This window comes from Portunus trituberculatus, chromosome 27 (assembly GCF_017591435.1).
Source record: "Portunus trituberculatus isolate SZX2019 chromosome 27, ASM1759143v1, whole genome shotgun sequence".
In the NCBI taxonomy this organism is placed as follows: domain Eukaryota; kingdom Metazoa; phylum Arthropoda; class Malacostraca; order Decapoda; family Portunidae; genus Portunus; species Portunus trituberculatus.
The window spans coordinates 8,319,937-8,341,040 of record NC_059281.1 but is presented as its reverse complement, the minus strand read 5'-3'; the positions used below and the strand labels follow the sequence as shown (position 1 = coordinate 8,341,040).

At 40.2% G+C, this 21,104-nt stretch overlaps 1 protein-coding gene and 1 long non-coding RNA gene across 7 annotated transcripts in view; one reads left to right on the top strand and one right to left on the bottom strand.

The window, feature by feature from the left end:
* The window catches only part of LOC123509644 (transcription activator BRG1-like), a 22,286-nt gene extending 8,327 nt beyond the window's left edge, over positions 1–13,959 (top strand). For 3 of the 6 annotated variants that reach the window (XM_045264081.1, XM_045264084.1, XM_045264085.1), the window contains exons 7-24: positions 202–499; positions 2,670–2,943; positions 3,111–3,298; positions 3,668–3,877; positions 4,460–4,654; positions 4,965–5,138; positions 5,314–5,427; positions 5,610–5,845; positions 6,291–6,457; positions 6,696–6,904; positions 7,343–7,525; positions 7,931–8,101; positions 8,294–8,407; positions 9,002–9,025; positions 9,911–10,122; positions 11,170–11,296; positions 11,591–11,759; positions 11,973–12,764. In XM_045264081.1, the coding sequence (XP_045120016.1) occupies positions 202–499; positions 2,670–2,943; positions 3,111–3,298; positions 3,668–3,877; positions 4,460–4,654; positions 4,965–5,138; positions 5,314–5,427; positions 5,610–5,845; positions 6,291–6,457; positions 6,696–6,904; positions 7,343–7,525; positions 7,931–8,101; positions 8,294–8,407; positions 9,002–9,025; positions 9,911–10,122; positions 11,170–11,296; positions 11,591–11,759; positions 11,973–12,139 (3,232 nt within the window). In that variant the 3' untranslated portion in view covers positions 12,140–12,764. Of the gene's footprint in view, positions 1–201; positions 500–2,669; positions 2,944–3,110; positions 3,299–3,667; positions 3,878–4,459; positions 4,655–4,964; positions 5,139–5,313; positions 5,428–5,609; positions 5,846–6,290; positions 6,458–6,695; positions 6,905–7,342; positions 7,526–7,930; positions 8,102–8,293; positions 8,408–9,001; positions 9,026–9,910; positions 10,123–11,169; positions 11,297–11,590; positions 11,760–11,972 lie in introns of all 6 variants that reach the window. The other 3 variants (XM_045264082.1, XM_045264086.1, XM_045264083.1) reach the window with 3 other exon arrangements.
* Positions 12,221–21,104, bottom strand: LOC123509648. The gene is made up of 4 exons (XR_006676255.1): positions 21,052–21,104; positions 14,825–14,869; positions 14,383–14,581; positions 12,221–14,102 (listed from the first exon to the last, which is right to left on the bottom strand). It is a non-coding gene; the product is annotated as an uncharacterized LOC123509648 (long non-coding RNA).

Genomic DNA, 21,104 nt, shown 5'->3' with positions numbered 1-21,104 from the left:
CACACTGTCATACACTTCCTGAAACCACACTCACCACAAACACTCTTTCTCTCATACATTCACTCACCACACATTTTCAAAGCACTATCTCACCACACAAACACAATTTCACCCTCCAACTCTGAATTCACTTACTCAGTTACTCTCACACACATCCTCAAACCACCACATCTTACCATAACCACTTCCTTCTCTGCACAGGGAGTTCCACCGGCAGAACACACTCAAGATCAACAAGCTGAACAAGGCCTTGCTGATGCACCACATGAATGCCGAGCGAGAGAAGCAGAAGGAGCAGGAGCGCATTGAGAAGGAGCGGTTGCGGCGCCTCATGCTGGAGGATGAGGAGGGTTACCGCAAGCTGATTGACGAGAAGAAGGACAAGCGACTGGCCTACCTCCTCACCCAGACCGATGAGTTCATTGCCAACCTGACTGAGATGGTGAAGGCACACAAGGAAGACCAGCGACTCAAGTACAAGGAGGAGCGCAAGAAAGTGGTGAGTATTTGGCTGGTTGTAACGTGTGTAATTCACCTCGGTCGTCTGCTGGTCACCCAGCCAGCCTTTCCCATTACGGAGCGAGCTCAGAGCTCATAGACCGATCTTTGGGTAGGACTGAGACCACAACACACTCCAGACACCGGGAAAGCGAGGCCACAACCCCTCGAGTTACATCCCGTACCTATTTACTGCTAGGTGAACAGGGGCCACACATTAAAGAGGCTTGCCCATTTGCCTCGCCGCTTTCAGGGATTTGAACCTGAACTCTCTCAGTTGTGAGCCGAGCGTGCTAACCACTACACTACACAGTGTGTGTGTGTGTGTGTGTGTGTGTGTGTGTGTGTTTGTGTTAAAGTCTTATCTTAAAGTTCATGCTTTCCTGATATCAAGTTATGGCTGCAAGATGTACATATAAGCAAGTCTAGAATATATATATATATATATATATATATATATATATATATATATATATATATATATATATATATATATTAGAGATGTACCGATGCATCGGTATCGGAATTGGCGGTATCGGCCCATTTTTGGGGTATCGGTATCGGCTTATTTTATGCCGATACTTCCGATACTTAAAAGAAATTTACTACTTAGTGATATATTCGATATAAGATATTGATGATACCAAATTAATATAATACGGCGTATTAAGTTTCCGTGGTGATTACCATATGTCATAGAACACTGTTTTCTGTGGTAATAAGCCACAACCTCTAAATTGGACGTGTATGAAACGCGTATAGGCTGAACTCCGGCATCCTGTCACACGGTCGGTCATGAGTCACCACGCATTCTCACTGTCTCTCAGTCAGACGCTGCTCCTCCACCCACACAAAGTTCACACAGGTGAAAAGCTTATGTTTTTTAACTATAATCTAAGAATGTCAAACTTCAGATATTGAGAATCCAACAAAATGATTTGGTATATATATATATATATATATATATATATATATATATATATATATATATATATATATATATATATATATATATATATAGGCATTTTGCATTTTGCATTATTGTAAATAACAGCATATTCTTATTTGATTTATAATTAACAGTGCTAGTGCTAGCCTTTTCCAAGATATCATACTGGAATAGGTGGAAGCTCGAATTATATATGTATATTAATTTTAATGCAAGTTTAATTTTTGAGTTACTTGTGTTAACCTAAGGATGTAAAAATTCCATAACTAAGAAAGTAACGATTCTGTTTTGTAATCATGTGCATTGTGTATAATTTGTTGCATATTAATTATTTAAGATCATAGCAATACACTAGAAATTTAGAATAAACTAAACTTTTTCTATTTAATTGAAAAGATTAGGTGAAAGCTCATTTTTCTGAATTGGTCTACTAATGTCTAATGAATTAATATCAAAGGATGTCAGATTTAATTAAAGAGAAACATACACAACAAAATGAGTTTCTTTTGCTAATATTTTGTGTCTGTTTTACAATTTTAATAATTTTAAAAATATTTTTGATCGCCAAAATATCGTCAATAAAATTAATAATGAAAATGCACAAGACCAAATGGTCGCTAAAGGAGTAAGAAGTAAGAATTTAAAATAACTGACAAGAATCAGAAGACTGAGAAGATATTCATTCCAATTACTGAGTAATTTATCTTTGCAAATGGCTTCAAAAAGCTTCTAGAATTGCTCCTATTTCACAAACATTCTTAGAAGGACTTACAGCATCCCCCAAAACAAAGCCTCTCATCTGATAACGCTCGCCGTCCACCAACTCATCCTGGTGTCCAGTGCAGTAATCACTATAAGTAGTAGTATCGGTATCGGTGGTATCGGCATCGGCAGTAGTATTGGTATCGGCCCAATTAGGTGGTATCAGGATCGGTCAAAATTTTGGTATTGGTACATCTCTAATATATATATATATATATATATATATATATATATATATATATATATATATATATATATATATATATATATATATATATATAATTTTTTTATTTATTTATTTATTTATTTATTTATTTATTTATTTTTTTTTTCTTAATTGTAAATAGGAATTATTTGCTGAGTTGCATCTCTGATTTGAGAAATTTAAGTTATATGTAGATTGTTTTGCCTATACTCTTGACATTCTAACCCACTCACCCACTCCAATTAACATACACAGCGTGAAGAGAGAAAGCGGGCACGCGAGGCTGTGTCAGAGGCCGGGGAGGACGGGGAGAAGATTATCCGCATCCCTGTCATGGAGTCTGCCACTGGTAACATCATGAGCGGCCTGCAGGCACCCACAGCAGAAACCCTGGAGGCCTTCCTTGCCGCCAACCCAGGCTGGGAGGTGTTGCCTGAGGAGGATTCTTCTGAGTCTTCTGATGAGGACGACCATCTCAAGGAGGAGGAGGAGAAGAAGGAAGATGGCGATAAAGAATGTAATGAAGAAAGTAAGTTGGAGACACAGACACACACATTTGCACTCACACTCTTAAGACAATAGGAAAAGGTGATAGCATTGAGAAGTATACAAACTGAAATATACAAATACATATACTGAATGACAAAACTATACAACTTGTAAAACAAAAACCACACTTATCTTTTCTGCTTGTAGTGAAGACTGAGAAAGAGGTGGTGGGCAACCCGAAGGAGGTGCTGAAGAAGGCCAAGGTGGAGGATGATGAGTACAAGAACATTTCCGGGGAGAAGAACTACTATTCCATCGCCCATACAGTGAAAGAGACGGTGACCCAGCAGGCGAGCATGATGGTGAACGGCCAGCTCAAGGAGTACCAGGTCAAGGTGAGCAGGGCGAAAGACAATGGTTTGAGGATTAGTACTATTGCTGCTTCTGTTACTGCTGCTACTACTACTACTACTACTTGTACACCTATTATTACTATTGCTTGTTATTGTTTTATTTATACACTATTACTGTCACTTGCTGTTATTATATTATTATTACTGTCACTATTAGTATAGCCATTACTTCTTTACAACCACTGATGCTGTTTTTCTTTTATTTCTACAGTTACTACTATTGTTGATGCTAGTACTACTTCACTGATTTACTATACTGCTACTACAGATACTCCTACTACTGTTCTATAATCACTACTACAACCATCAGTTCACATACACACATGGTTCTACCTTGTACATTCATTCCAGGGTCTTGAGTGGCTGGTGTCTCTGTACAACAACAACCTGAATGGCATCCTAGCTGATGAGATGGGGCTGGGCAAGACCATTCAGACCATTGGCTTGCTCACCTACCTCATTGAGCACAAGAAGAACAATGGGCCATACCTAATCATTGTGCCCCTCTCCACCATCTCTAACTGGGCACTTGAGTTTGAGAAATGGGCCCCCACTGTGCAGGTAAGGGCCCCTCCTCCCATATCCTTGCATCTGTGTTAAGTGACTGGACTTGTGATAGGAAAAAGGTGAGGTGTGGAGGTTTTGATAGGAAAAGGATAAATTTTGATATGATGAATCATGGTAAGTTGAATGGGATGGATACAGTAAAGTGGTAAAAAAAAAAAAAATTAGTGTGCCTATGAAAAATTGACTTTCCCCGAAAGGTGTACTGTATTGTATTTAAATATGTTTTCTGTGCGCTTTTCTATCAAATTTAGATTGAGTGATATGAATGTTTTTTGAAAGAGAAAGAGTTGGCTATATATCTTCAGACTATTTAATGACCATTTAGAAAATTAATAGAATAACATGGAAGTTTACTTATTATTAGCAAAAGTTTGACAGTAAATAAAGAAGAACTTGTCTTAGATGACCTATCACTACCATAAATTTTAACTTTAATAAATTAGAAAATGATTAACTTGGAAGATGGTGCAATTATTGACTTAGAGGAAGAATAGGACTAGTGAAATAAGTGAAGACTTCATAGCCTAAGTAAAAACAAGCTCTCGCTCTCACCCTGTCAACATTTCCACACAACAGATTGTGACCTACAAAGGGTCACCACAAGTGCGTCGCGTCGTGCAGAACCAGATGCGTGCTACTAAGCTGAACGTGCTGCTCACCACCTATGAGTACATCATCAAGGACAAGGCTGTGCTGTCCAAGCTGAGGTGGAAGTACATGATCATTGACGAGGGTCACCGAATGAAGAACCACCACTGCAAGCTGACCCAGGTGACCTCACACATTTATTGCCAGGAGGAGGAGGAGGGGGGAGGCAGCATTGAATAGTCTTGATCCACTCAGTTGCTTTTATTGTAATGTGATGGGAATAAGATTTAATGTTGTGTGTTGTGCCTTGTCTTGCCACCCCATCTGGGATTGCTGACTTGGTAGAAAGATTAGTACTTTTCTTAATCTGTGCTGCTGGTTGTTCATCATATACAATGATACAATGACTAATGTAATTTCTTTCACCAGCCATGACCACCACCACTCCAGCTCCTCATAACATTTGCTTACCTGCCCCCTTTTTCATCAACAGACACTGAATACCTTCTACAATGCCCCGCACCGCCTGCTGCTCACTGGCACACCCCTACAGAACAAGTTGCCTGAGCTGTGGGCCCTCCTCAATTTCCTGCTGCCCTCCATCTTCAAGTCGTGCTCCACCTTTGAACAATGGTTCAATGCTCCCTTTGCCACCACTGGAGAAAAGGTGAGACAGGATGACATTCATTTGTGGTTGTTTAATTTTTGCTGCCATCTCTATTGTTCTCAATTCCTTCATTTATAAATGTATGGTACATATTATAGCTCATATGACCTGGGACTACTACTTTTCCTGCCTTGTTACCACCATTAACACAACTTGTCTGCCCCCATCTTCTCAGGTGGAACTCAATGAGGAGGAGACCATTTTGATCATCCGTCGTCTGCACAAAGTCTTGCGTCCCTTCTTGCTGCGCAGACTGAAGAGGGAGGTGGAGGCACAGCTGCCAGACAAGGTATGGCTTCATCTCTGCTGTTGTGGTGCTTGGATCTAGTTGAATAGCTATCAAATGTCTCAGAATGTACATTAGATCTATTTACTATTCTTTCTGGCATAGTCTATTTATTTTATCTGAAGTGTTTTTAGGCCCTTGCTCAGTATTTAGGACAGTGGTATGACAAGTGTTGTGTCCCACAGGTTGAGTACATCATCAAGTGTGAGATGTCTGGGCTGCAGCATGTGCTGTACCGCTCCATGCAGACACGTGGCGTGATGCTGTGTGCCGAGGACAAGAAGGGCCAGAAGAGCAACACAAAGGCACTCATGAACACCATCATGCAGCTCCGAAAGTTGTGTAACCATCCATTCATGTTCCAGCACATTGAGGAGGCTTACTGCAACCATACTGGCTTTGCTGGGGGCATTGTGCAGGGGTGAGTGTATAGCAGATGCTTTGGGTGGTGGTGTTTAGTATATGTGTGCAAGGCAACCTGGTATTATTGGCTTATTTTTTTCATTTATATTTGTCATCCTTGTCTCTGAATCATCTTAATGTTATTTTCTTTAATGCACGAGTGTCTGTTACGGAAATTCTGTAAATCTAGAACTTTGACAATTTACCATTGTTATTAAAATCCAATTATGGATTGGATGGATTACAAGTTGGACATTCCTCATAGGTAGTCACTTCTTTGGTGGTGTTCATCCTTCTCTTGTCTTACTCCACACAATCTCCAGATATTCATTAGCCTTCTCATGTTTTTCCTTCCGATAACCTCCAATATTTTACCGAGTATTTGTTTACAAGGAAATACAACTACTTGCAAGTGTACAAGAAAATAGCTCATTTGTGTTACTAAGCGAGGCTCTTTTCTTCAGGCCTGATCTGTTCCGTGCATCAGGCAAGTTTGAGTTGCTGGATCGCATCCTGCCTAAGCTGTACGCCACAGACCACCGTGTGCTGCTCTTCTGTCAGATGACTCAACTTATGACCATCATGGAGGACTACCTCATGTATAAAGGATTCAAGTACCTCAGACTGGACGGTGCGTCATGCTTACACTTCCACATTGAAATATTAATTTTGCACTGAAATACATACACTATAAAAAATGAAGAAACAATCAGTTAGCATCATAACTGAAGAGCTTTATCACTATTATTAATAACACACATACTCATAAATATGATTCAAAATCAAACATTAGAACCATGAGAAACAATTTTGATAAACAGGAAATAATAGCAGCAGAAGCAATTATGCACTGAAATGCATACTTTTAGGTATGACAAAGTCTGAGGACCGTGGGGAGCTGTTGCGTCTCTTCAACACTTCCCGCGAGTACTTCATCTTCCTGCTGTCAACCCGTGCTGGTGGTCTGGGCCTCAACCTACAGTCAGCCGATACTGTCATCATCTTCGATTCTGACTGGAACCCCCACCAGGATCTCCAGGCCCAGGATCGTGCACATCGTATTGGACAGAAGAATGAGGTCAGTGGATGCCATGGTCTTCCTTTTCCCTTATTCCACTCACTCGTTAGGTAGCAATCCACTTTGTTTAATTTTTTTTCTGTGTCATGTCTTCATTCTTTCCACCCTTACCTATCACACACTCATTCTTTTATTTTGTCATGTCTTCATTCATTTGTCTTTCACCCTTACTTATTACAGACTTGTTTTTCTTTATTTTCTTGCTCCTTCATTTTCTTCACTGGTCTTGCTCCTGTTTAGTATTACTCAGCATAGCTTTTCAGCCTTCATCAACACATTACACACACTCACAAACACACTGGCAAGACTTCTGCAAACATTAATTAGCCCTTTTATTTTTTCTTTAGGAATGTCAATTAGGAGACACTTTTTATAACTGCATTTACCTCTGATCTCTCTCTCGTGCCAAAAAACAATTGACCTGTCTTCCTCCAACAGGTACGAGTGTTGCGACTCATGACAGTGAACACAGTGGAGGAGAGAATCCTTGCTGCTGCACGTTACAAGCTGAACATGGACGAGAAGGTTATCCAGGCCGGTATGTTTGATCAGAAGTCCACTGGCTCGGACCGACGCCAGTTCCTGCAGGCCATTCTCTCCAACGATACTGAAGAGGAGGAGGTGTGTAGATGGATGAGTGAAGGTAGAGGGAAGGTAGGAGAGGGAGGGTGTAGGATATGCTAGGGTGAGTTCAGCAGAGGTAAGGAAGGAAGGATGGGTGTGGGAGTGTATGGGTAGTGAAGATGTGTAGGTGATAAGGTAGGATGTGTGTGGGTGTGGACATGTATGTGTAAATGAAGGCAGTGGCAAAGATTGGATAAAACATAGTATAAAAATTAAGCTGGTATAAATCTCACCATTTTTATTCACCACAATCTCTATTACATATTTGATAATTTTTTCAAGCACTATTAATATAATTTTTCCTCTAATAATAGCCATCAGTGTTATTACAATAACCACTGCACCTTACCACCATGTTTACTACCATCATGATCATCATCACCCTTGTTGTTACCCCACCAGGAGGAGGATGAGGCACCAGATGACGAAACCATCAACCAAATGATAGCGCGTGGCGAGGATGAGTTTGAACAGTTCCAGAAGATTGACGAGATTCGGCGAAAGGAATCAGATCGGGCGAGACTTATGGCGGAGGATGAGCTGCCTGAGTGGATGTTGAAGGAAGAGGAGTCGGTAAGTGGCTCTTCTCCCCAACTGTTTCTCTCTCTCTCTCTCTCTCTCTTTGTTACGTTTTCTTAAATATCAATTTTTCTCCACTTGCGTTTGTGACCTCTACAAATGAACAGTTCTTTGCATAACATCCAGCTGTTACTAAAAGATCTACTGAACACTCGCTCTTAACTGCCTCTCCATCCACCCCTGTAGGAGGAGCTGGAAGAGGAGGAACCAGAAGAGCTGGGCGACCGACGGGCGAGGTCCAAAAAGGAGGTCGACTACACTGACAGCCTCACAGAGAAGGAGTGGCTGAGAGCTATTGGGGTAAGGTCTTAGGAATGCTTACTTATGTATTGCTTTGTGAAATCATCAGTCTTATTCACATGCTAATTCTTGCTTTCATCTTAAACGTAACCACTTGTCTGTTTTTAATGTTCTCTTACTCTAATTCATCCACTTTTCTCAAGTTTGTCATAAAGATACCTTCTGCATTTGGCTTACTTGTGTCCATCTGTTTTGTATTTTTGTCTACTTCCATTTGTTTCATGCTTGAATTTATCACACACTTTACATACACACATTTTAATTTGCCAGGCAGAGATATTCTTATGCTCAGGTTTTTAGTGATGAACTTAGCATGAGGATGAGGTGCAAGACAGGTCACAGTCTTGCTCATGGGTCAGAATGCAAACTTCTTACTGTATAGCTGGTGAGTCTAGGATCCGTACTACACACTCCATCCAAACTTCTCATGCATGTACAATAAGGGTTCATGAAGCACTTGTGTGTTGTGCATTTGATCTGTGATCATGCAGGTGCTGTTCTATTTATAGTAAGTCAGATTTTGGTGTCCGTTTTCTCCCCTTAAGAGTTGTTTGGTAGTGCTGACCCTTGTGCTGTTTTTTTTATTCCATGCAGGCAGTTGAGGATGATGGGAAGGAGGTAAGAGGTTGTACATGTGTTGTGTAGACTGACAAACCATATACGTGTGTAGTTAATTATATTTTTCAGATGCAAGGTTAAAAAAGCATGAAGGCACAGATCCATCCTAAATTATAAGGAAGCACTAGACTAAGTTGGCAAATTATCACTAGGCAAGCATACAATGAGGCACAGAGAAGTGGGGACGAATTGGGCAACTGTTTCACTGCTGTCTGTTCTTATTAGTTTTGATCTGGAGCTGTCTGCTAGTGTCGAAAAGTTGTGTGTTGGTGTAGGAAACAGGTTATATGCTAAGCTTGTGTTCCAAATATTGCAGTTCCTCATGTTGAGAGGTAGCACTCAAGTAAGTCTCTCCATTGTGTATTAATATTATGTTTTGTTTTGGTGCCTTGGGATGAAAAGGATTACGTGCGAGTCATAATTGAAGATTTTTATGGATGGTTTAGGTGTATCTCCAAAGCTTAATGCCACTGCTAATTGTTGTCTTTGTTAGGGAGTAAATTTTTGCTTTCACTCATTAACCTTTGGTAATAAACATTGTGTTGTAGGTCTTGTAGGGAGGGAAATGCTCTGTAGTATTGTCTGTGGCTTATGTAGTTAATAGCAAATGCTTTTTTCTGCACTACTTTCTTTTTACAAGGCAGTTTTACCAATACAAACCTTATCGGGGAAATGGAACCATATCCATAATTATAAAGATTCATTAGGGAAAGTAAAAGGTTGTCACTGTTAAGACAATAAAAAAAACCAAGCAGTGGCAGAAGCACCCTCACCCTGTAACATCACAAATCAGTACCCACAACACAACCTGCACATACACACGCACACATATCTATCCAAACACATTATTATCCAGTTTGTCTCATGTTTCCATCTTTTTGGCAGGCAATGGAAGATGATGAGGAGGAAGTGGCAGTGACCAAGACAAAGCGTGGCTCCAAGGGCAAACGCAAGCGGCAGGATGACCTGGACAATGATGATGATCCCAAGCCCAAAAAGAGAGGTCGGCCTGCACGTGAGAAACCAGCGCCAAAGAATAAGAGACTCATACGGCAGATGAAGAGACTAATGGACATAGTTATCAAATACGAGGACAGGTGAGGAACATGGTTATCAAATATGGTTTAAGACACCTGCTAATGTCATTTTCCATGCATGGTGGCTTCTTCCTTGTGGCGGGCAGGCTACACACGCTGTACCTGACAGAGTGAGTGTTCACACATTGTGCATGAAGGTGGCCGAAATGCTGGTGTAACACCTCACAGGCTCTCCCTGATAGGGATGCAGGGAGTTTATTTGCCCCTGCAGCCAAGGTCCAACCCTACAAATATAGTGAGTACTTGTTGGCACCTTGTCCCTCTGGACATGGAGGTGTGAGACAGGCCACCTGCAAGTGATCTTTTACTGCATTGAGGAGTAGGTACAGCTGATAGTGCTTTAGCAGAACTCTTTGTCTCTTCTCACTGGGTTCAAGGAGCATCCCATTTTTTTACTTTGTTACTGGTGATGCAGTGTAGCACTGCTGTGGATGATGTGAAGATGTACTTGCCTTGGAGGTTGGGCTGCACCTCCATCCTTAGGTCAGTATACTGTCTTCCTAGGGCAGTAATCTCCTGTGCTGCCCAGCTTGAACGCCTTGGGGTTTACTGGTGGTGAGGTCAGTTAGTTGTTCCTGATGATGGCCCATCTCATTGCCATCCTGTTTCTGTTCCTGCTCCTCATCGCTCCTGATGATAAAAAAAAACTACCATGCATCCACTCACTCAGGAAGTTACAAGTCAGCTGCTTTTATACAATCCAAGAACATATGAAGTGGAGAGATAGTGTCTATAGTCTCCACATCAGATTGTTAGCCCCAAGGCTTTGCCTTGTTCCGAGCTTCATTTAAATGGTCACTACACTTTTGCTAGCTTTATTGAAGGCAGCAATAGGTGGACACCTCAGAGCAACTGTGCCAGAACTTATTGTTGGTGGGACTTTGTTGCTTTGATGTGTTGATTTGTCAAGTTGTGCATCCCTCACAACAGGGATCAGCAGAATTAAAAACAATTGTTTTAATTCAACTTGCACTTCACTATTGATTATTGGTATGTAACAACCATTTTGTTTAAATCATTTTATTTAAATAATCTTTCTAATTTCAGTGATGGTCGTGTGCTGAGTGAGCCATTCATGAAGCTACCATCTCGAAGGGAGCTGCCTGACTACTATGGGGTCATTAAGCGGCCAATGGATATTGTCAAAATACAGTCTAAAATTGAGGAGGGGCGGGTGAGTCTATTCAGTCAGGGAATGTGTGTCAACCTGAGTGGAAAGTGAATGTTGAGTTCATGAATACTTCACCGTAAGTAACAAGGTGTAATATGAGTTTCTGCAAATATTAATAATAATCAGAGAAAGAGAGACCTAATAGTATAGGTCTTTCAAATTAGTTTGTCTACTGTATAGAGCATTTTCTACTTTTAAGTAACTTTTGCCGTTACCTTTAGTATTTGTAGAAACTCGTGTTATCATCCTAATACTTTACATGTTCCCCATTCTAACATACCTCTCCCCTTTACACAGTATGAAGATCTCAACGACCTGGAGAGTGACTTCATGTTGCTGTGCCGTAATGCCCAGGAGTACAATGAAGAGGCATCTATTATCTATGAGGACTCTATTGTCATGCAGAGTGTCTTCCTTAATGCCCGAGAACGCATCGAGACTGAGGCAGACAACTTGCCTGAGGAAGGTAGGCAGTCCTAGTGATTTTCTTTGTTCTTTTGCACCTCCTTCATTGTTGCTCATCTGATATCTGTGGAGAAAAAAATATGCAGGATCATTGTGTAGTACATGATATTTCAGCTCACTTGGGTGTTTAAGATTAGTGCAGCAAAATGTGCTTTGCTCCACTGAACTATGCCAAACCTGAAAGCTGTGATTGATTTTGTCCTAACCATTTCAGAGTTTGAGGAAGAGGAGGAGGAGGAGGAAGATGAAGAGACACGTCCAAAGAAGACCAAAAAGAGTAAAGGAGAGAAGGGGAGGGGCCGCAGGAAAAGGGTCAAGTATGCAGATGACACAGATGACGACGATGATGACGATGACGTGAGTAAGAGAGGAGGACAGTAAGGCCCGGCCAGTGGGGTGGAGAAGGAAAGAATGCATCTCCTCATGGCTGGCAGTACCCCTCCCCATTACACAATTCCTTCCTCTTGCATTGATTCTCCTCTCTCCCTTTGTGAAAGCCTACCAGCCTCACACACCTTCCTTTCTCATCACTTGTCCTCTCCCTAGTATTGCTTATCTAGTTCTCAGCTCGCTCCTTGTCTCCATGCCCCCAAAACTGCTGGCTGGGTCATTCAACACTAAGGTCACTCTCTTGGCATGGCTGGCCACTGCCGCTTTACACCACAGTTGCCACGAGGGATACTTGCCCAAAACCATATCGGCCATTTTCATCTTGGCTGCGGGTGCATGTGGGTCGTTCATCCCAAAGGTGTGGTGGGTCTTGGCTCTCTTTGGTTGGTTTCCTGCTTGCACTATCTCAATATGTTCAGTTCCATATATTTTTACTATATTTTAAGTTTGCTCTGCTCTGGACTTTAACATTAACATGTTAAAGTTCACTCATTCTTATTTTCAGTACTTTTCTTCTTGCTTCCAGGTTCATGCTGTAGCTGTAAGGTTTCTTTCCTTCCTTCTTGAATGATTTTCTTTACTTGTGCTTTTTTCAGTGAGGAAGAGGCGCCTGAGGCAAGAGAAGGACAAAGGTGTATTTGATGTGTGAAGCTCGGCTTAGCTTAGGCCTCCAGGCTCAGTCAACTTTTGGGGGGTCCATAGATGAGGTCTTTAACAGGAGTGGTGGTGGTGTAAGGGCAGCATCCCTCTGCCCAGCTGGAGGATAGCCAAGACCCACCGGTGCTCCTTGCTGGTAAAGTGAACCAAAATCTGTCAAGGGCAACAAAGGTATTAAGTACCAGACTTGTGTTTTCTGTTGGTGCTTCTTCTAGTTGTGGGCTTTACTGGCAAGTTTGTAATTTTCTTTTAACTTGTTTGTCATAAACATTGTGTAATTTAGTAAAAAGCTGTGACAGCAATGGTTTGACTGCCCAGGGAAGAGAGGAGGCACAAACAACAACAGCAGGTGGTTGTCATTACTCCAAAAACTAGCATTTGCTTTGCCATCACTGATTTGCACTTGTCAGTATTGTTGAGATGTGGTATGAAGTGCTGGACAAATATAATTGAAATCTCATTAGGAGAGGTTTTCATATGGGCAGAGGAGAGGTTTTCATATGGGCAGAGAGGTGGTCAATGTTGGAGGATGTCCCCCTTGGCTGTCTTGAGGCTCGTTGGTGTGACTGGTTTTGGAGTTGCAGAGGGTTTTATTGATAACTATAAAGTAATTGTAATTGTCACAAAGCCTTCAAAACCATGTATCTTAATGGACAATCTTTGGGACTAATGGTCTGGTAAAGTTCTGTTTTGGCTTACCACACCTCTTGGCTGTGGGAAACCTTACAGGAGGGAAGAGTACACAGTGTCAGAAATCTAAGAGTGAACTTTCAGCCAATCTATTGTGTCCTAAGTGTTTTAAATTCAAGTATACCATTGTAATATTAAGATAAAAAATGTGGCAGGGTCTCGTGTAACTTGGTTTCTACAAATGTAAATGAAACGAGCAACTATTTACACAATACAATAAAACGCTGATGGTTCTTTTAGTGTGAATTTCCAGGAGCAAATGTCATGTAGCATTAATTTAATTTAATAAATGGGAGGGGTGAAGACTAGGGAAGAGGGATGTACTTTTATTATATTGGAAGTATAAAGAGCTGCCTATCTCATTCCATGATGTAGTATGGTGTATTCTCACTATAATGGACTGTACAGCCAAAATTACCCCTTTGAAAGTAGGTGTAATGATGTCAATAAATAGTTAAAAGAGGTACAGGACTTTTTATTACCTGGTGGTGTGTGGGAGTCTCATTGCAGTTAACCATGAAGGTATGAAAAATACAGGAATATACTTTCTAAACACGGTGTGTGGGAGTCTCATTGCAGTTAAGTCACTTATACCAACCATGAAGGTCTGAAAAATAAAGGAATATACTTTCTAAACACATCACTACTGTACATAAAGGAGATTATAATTCTATATAAAAATATGAACACTAATATGGTTACAGATCTACAGGCCACATATGAACATTATTAATATGGTAAGATAAAGGTAAGATAGATCCACAGGCCATAACAGACCTAGGATTATTATGTACTATGATAAGAGAAAGGAGAATGCTGTCATCCTAACAAATTATGGACATGTATTTATATTTATAAAGTGGTGTGTTGAAGGTTTAGAACATAACCTGGATCATGTGGTTTGGGGATGCCTCTTGTCAGCAGGACTGGATGCTGGTCTGCAGTCAATGTGGTGTCACTCTTTACAAAAAGTTGGTGACAATGCCACGCTCAATGAGATCTAAGAATGAAGATGCCTCGCTTGCTGTGCACCTTGTCACTCATGCACACATGTATAAAGGTCTGGCCCATAACCAATGTCATGCCCTGAAATGCAGCAGCAGTGTCAAAACCATCACTGCAAACCATCTTTGATACAAATCATCACAATCCAAAAGAATTTTTCCTAGGCTACAGTAAACAAAACATTCATTCTATCATACGCCATTACTTAAGAAAATACATGGTATCTTACAAAAGCATTGAGAACCATTTCAATGTAATGTGTTGCTTTAATACACAGCAAAGACTCACCACTTCAATTAAAATTAAAGTATTAAAATTAATTACCTTCATGAATAAGATCGTCATCATCTCTGAACAGTCACTTCTGACCTGTATGAAATTATACATGAATGTGGGAAGCAATCAAATTTTGAATGCACAGTAGTACACTCATTTGTCATTCATTCAGTATAGCAATTCCAGTCTGGGACCATGTAGTGGTCCTCCCTCCAATCTCTACCAGCCTGCCCTAGCTGTCCATCATGCTTTGTGGTTATCTTACCTTGTCCAAAATTGGTGAGAATTATTTTTTTTTTACCTATATATTTATTTTTCCAGAATAGCACTTATTGTTGAAACCCCTGGGTTAGTTTGTGTAGAATTAGTATTTAGTTTCATAGTTACTAAGTATAGGGACATAGCATAGGGATCAAGTGAGGAAAACAAGTGAAAAGCAAAATTATTGGTAGATGGACCAGGATCAGCAGAAAGTTAGTTTAAAAAGACTATAGAAGAATCAGCCTAGAAAAGGAAACAGAAGGTTGCCAAAATGGTAGTAAAGGAAAATTTGGTTAGGGATACTTTGGGAAAGAAAAGTGCATTGTTATCTTTGGATTAAAGGAAAAAGTTATACCAATTAGACATGAAAGAGAATATGAAAAAAAGCAGGCTGAGAAAGTAGTGATGGAGGTGAAGGATTATGAAGAAAAGGCAAGATATTGAGTGAAGAAACTGAAGAAATCTATAGATTGAGGAGGAAAAAACATGTCTGTTAAAGATTAGAATAAGATTGCAAGCGGGCACTGAGGAAATCCTGGAGGGCTCATGGAAGCTGGGAACCCAGCTGGTCAACCTGAACTGCAACTATGCCTTTTACGTCACCCTCGCGCAGCACCTGAAGCAGCTCCATGTGTGTGTGTGTGTACTAACATGTTTTTTTATGTAACTGAAGTGTGTAAGTATGTGTATTTATGACTTAAAGAAGTGTGTGTGTGTGTGTGTGTGTGTGTGTGTGTATTTACCTATTTGTGTATTACAGGGCCCGAGCTAAGCTCTCTGTGACCTGTCTCCTTGTCCATTCCTGTCATATCTCTCTTTCATCTGATTGACACACACAGCATCAACGACATCACTGCTCAGTTTATTCCACTTATCAATGCTACGATGCGGGAAACTGTATTTTCTCACGTCATTTAGACATGTTCTTTATTAGCTTTTTTCCCATGTCCTCAGAGATGATTACTTGTGGTCACCTTTATCAACTCTCTGTCCAGTACATCAATCTTGTTCACCAATTTATACATAGTTATCATGTCTCCTCTTGTTCTTCTCTCTTCTAATGTGGTCAGCCCCAGCTTCCTCAGTCTTTCCTCATAGTCTAACTCCCTGAGTCCTGGTACCATCCTTGTTGCCAGCCTCTGTACCCTTTCCACCTTCTTCACATTTTTCTTCATATGCGGTGACCAGACACATGCTGCATATTCTAACTGGGGTCTTATTAAGGTACATAATATCTTCTTCATCATTCCTTCATCTAGGTAGTGGAATGCAAGGCCAATATTTTGAAGCATGTTGTATGTTTTCCAAAAATCTTGTTAATGTGTTTCTCCGGTGACAAAGTGTTTTGCAGTTACTCCTAAGTCTTTCTCCTCATTGGTCTCTTTAATTTTCTCATCACCCAGCCTGTAATCCCTGTTTGGTCTGTATCTACTTCTTCCCATTTTCATAACATGGGTCTTGTCTATATTAAATTCCATCTGCCACTCCTTACTCCACTCATATATTTTATCAAGATCTTCCTGTAACTTGTTACAATCTTCCACATTCTTTACTCTCCTCATAATTTTAGTATCGTCCGCAAACATGTTCATGTAACTGTCAATTCCTACTGGCATATCATTAACATAAATCAAAAACATGATGGGACCCAGCACTGACCCTTGTGGAACTCCACTGGTTACCTTCTTCCACTCGGACTTCCTTCCTCTCACCACTGTTCTCATTTCTCTTCCCATTAAGTAATTTTCCATCCATTTTGCTAGTTTATCATTTACTCCTCCAATCATCTTTAGTTTCCACATCAGTCTATTGTGTGGTACTTTATCAAAGGCCTTTCTCAAGTCCAGGTAGATAGCATCCACCCATCCCTCTCTATGTTGTAGTATGTCAGTCACTCTTGAATAAAAACATAATAAATTGGATACACGATCTTCCTTTTCTGAAACCAAACTGCCTTTCACTCAGAATGTTTTCACTTTCTAGATACTCACTCCACTTAGCTTTAATTACTTCTTCACATACCTTGCACAATATACTAGTCAACGATACTGGTCTATAATTTAGCGGTTCCATTCTACTACCATTCTTATATATAGGCACAATGTCAGCTCTTTTCCACTCTTTCGGGACTAATCCTGTTCGTATGGAGGTTTCCACAATATCAAATACGGGGTTCAACAATTGATCCTTACATTCATTTAGCAACCTCCCAGATATGCCATCAGGCCCCATTGATTTATTAATATCCAGATTGCTTATAATTTTCCTTACATCTTCCTTAGTAACCATGATGTCCTGCATTTGCTTTATTTCCGTAGGCCTTCCTCCCATAAAATGCTCCTCCTTTGTAAACACTTTGCAAAAGTTGTCGTTCAAAATTTCAGCTATATCTCCAGCATCTTCATATACTTCTTCCCGTTTTTACCTTTTCTATTGCCTCCCTTTTATTTAGTTTTCCATTTATGAATTTGTAAAACATTTTGGGTCACTATCACAGTTTTCCACCACCCTCTGTTCATATTCCTTCTGTGCTGTTCTCCTTACTTCAACATATCTATTCCTTGCTGTTTTGTAGACTTCTCTTGATAATACATCACTGTTTTTCTTAAGTTTCTTCCATGCCTTTTCTTTGTTCTTTTTTGCTTCTTCACAATTTCTATTAAACCACTGTTTATTATTTAAAGTCCTCTTTCTGTGATATGGCACAAACTTTTTCACAGCAGAGTTATACAAATCCATAAATTTATCGTATTTCAATTGCATATCCCTTTCCTGGTATACCACGGACCAGTCAATTTCATTAAAGAACTCCCTTATATGGTTATAATTTGCCCTAGTATAATTTAATTTTTCCTCCCTGCGTTCCACAATCTTATTCGTGCTTAATTCTGTATCCAGCTCAAAGCTTAGGACATCATGATCGCTTTTCCCCAAGGGACATTCATGTTCAATTTCCTCTTTTAGAGATTCCCTGGTAAATACCAAATCCAACCTTGCTGCAACATCTTGTCCCCTGCACCTTGTTGGTGATCTCACCCACTGTGTCATCAAGTTATTTGTTGCTACCTTTAACAATTCTTCTGCCCACTCACCACCGTTCACCACTTCGTAGTCTTCCCACACTATTTCTTTGCAATTAAAGTCTCCAACTATCATCACTCTATCCTTTCTGATGAGTTCTTGCTTCATTCTGTCTAGAGTATTTCTCATCACCATTTGGTACTGTTCATATTCCCAAGCACTGGTTCTGGGTGGTATGTATACTGTTATAATATTAATGTCCCTCTTGCCATCTGTTATAAGCATACTTATCACTTCCTCATTTCTCTTACTATAGTTCACCTCCTTCACTATCAGATCTTCCTTAGTAAGAACCATTATACCACCACCTCCTTTATTTTTTCTATCATTTCTCCATACTTTGTAGTGTTTTACAACAAACCAGTCTAGCTTTATTTCGGGCCTTAGCTTTGTTTCCACTACACACATTATGTCCGGTTCGTTATTTCTTAGGTAATCCATACATTCTAGCCTCTTAGACAGAAATCCATCTATGTTCGTGTAAGTCACTTTTATTCCATTCCTAGTCTCATTCTTCCATGTAATGCCTATTCCGTCTGTTTTATCCACCACTTCTTTAGCCTCCCATTTCTCATCCTCCAAAAAAACTTGGTCTTTTCCTCCTCTGTTCTTTCGTCATTCCTCTCCTTCACTTCAGTTACAAGCTCCTTCATTTTCATTCGCTCATCTTGTGACATATTTCTTCTTATGTAAATTGTTTTGGTTTCCTCAGAGTCCTTAAGTTTCCAAGCCCTCCTCAACAAGGCCTCCGCTGCCACCTGAGACTTTAATTTCAATTTTAATGGTCTATTCTTGCCTTCCTCAAAAGCTCCCAATCTCACACTTTCTTCTACCTCAGCATATAGGTCCTCTTCTTCCACAGACATCTTGTTCAGTAAAGACTTAATCCTGTCATTTTCCTTATCCCTCCTGTCCTGCCAGTTCCTGTTAGTTTCCTCCCTCAATCCTATTATGATCACACATTTTATCTTTTCAGCAATATCTCTCACCACATACTCATTTTCCTTTAGTGCCTTTACCATTTCCTCTGCGTAATCCCTTTATTTTCCTCTTCCTGCTTTTTACTATCTCCTAAACGACCTTTGTACCTCCTGATGTTCATGGTTCACTTCTTTCATCCTGGTATCAATTAGATTAAGGCATTCCTCCTTCCTCAAGTCCCCTTCGGATATTTTATCTCCATTTCCATGAGTTTAGCCTTCATCTCTTCACATTGTTTCCTTAGTTGTTGGTTTTCTTTCTCCATCTCTACTTTTTCCTTCAATAGCTCTTTATTCGCTAACGTTAACAAATAGATCTCTTTTTTGAACGAATCATTCTCGGCTAGAACTCTATCCAGTTTTTCTTCTATGGACAAAATGTTTAGGAACTTACTTTCCAGTGCCTGGATTCTTGCATCCATATCAAGTTTCTCCAGTCCTTTTGGCGTAGTAATAAAACCTTCAAAGTCTCTGGGTTGTCTAGACGCCATTTTTTTTATCGTCACCTGATTACGGCCAAAACAATCACCGCCCACACTCTCCTCTCAGGGATCACTCTCCATATCCTCACTTTCAACACTAAGCGACAGTAGGACATTAACAGGACACTAACTTAGAGTTACCCGGGCCCTGTAACACCATAGGTATTTTCCTTCTTCCGTCCGCAGCGGAGCGAGCCGTCCTCTCTCAGCGACGGCGTGTGTGTGTGTGTGTGTGTGTTTGTTTAAGTTTCCACAGTAACCTCTTATATGGGACCTTTTCAAATGCCTTCTTTAGATCTAGGTTTATGCAGTCCACCTAGCGATCCCTTTTTTGCACTATGTCAACCACTCGAGTAGAACATTATTAGATTTGTGACACATGACCTTCCTCTTCTTAATCCATACTGTCTATAGATATTCCATCCATTTCTTCCTTATTATCCTTTCACATATTTTTGCTATTACAGTGGTCAATGACACCAGTCTGTTATTTAATGGATCCTCCTTACTTCCTTTGAATATGGGCACAATATCTGCTCTTTTCTAATTTGTTGGTACTTTACCCTCTGTTAAAGAACTCATAATGATGATGTGGACTTTGTCTGCTAACTTGTGACAGCATTTTTTCTCAATACAGTTTGACACTCCATTGGGACCTCAGGCTTTCCTCACATCTTGTTCTTCCATTATTTTCTTTACTTCTACAAACACTTGTATATCCCTAATTACACCTAAAACTCACTAGAAACACTCAGTATATGCCAAAATCACCCAGAACCACTCAATTACACACACAAACCACTTACAATACTCAAAACTAACCCCAAACACACTCATAAAATAAAGCCAACATCTCAAAAGACACCAAAACACACACAACATTCTCTAGAAACACTACTATATGCCAAAATCACCCCACAAACAACCAAACCATTTAGAATATTCAAAACTAACATAAAACACTCAAAACACCTCAAAATGCACCAAGACATACCTAAAACTCACTAGAAGCACCCAATATAAACCAAGATCACCCCCCTACACCCAAACCACTTACACTCAATATCATCCCCTACCACACTCAAAAATCCATGCAACCCCTCAAAATGCCCCCAAACACACCTAATACTCACTAGAAACACCCAATATATGCTGAAATCATCCCCACACACCCACACAGCTTAAAACAATCAAAATGAACCTAAAAACACACTCAAACACCGCACAACCCCTCAAAATGCTCCCAAAACACACTCAAAACATGCAAATACTGAAACACATCTCAATCCACATACTTAAGGTACGTAAAATGTCCTTAAAAGGCCTAAAACACACTGAACACACACAAAATGCACCAAAAACCTACTCATAACACCCTGCAACACTACTGAATACACTTGAAACACCCCACATATATCCCAAACCAACAGTATGCATTATAAAGAACGATACGATTAAAAGGGACACTTACCTAAATATTACACCTTGACTCCTCCTATTCCGCTTCTATTTCTCATTTCTCCT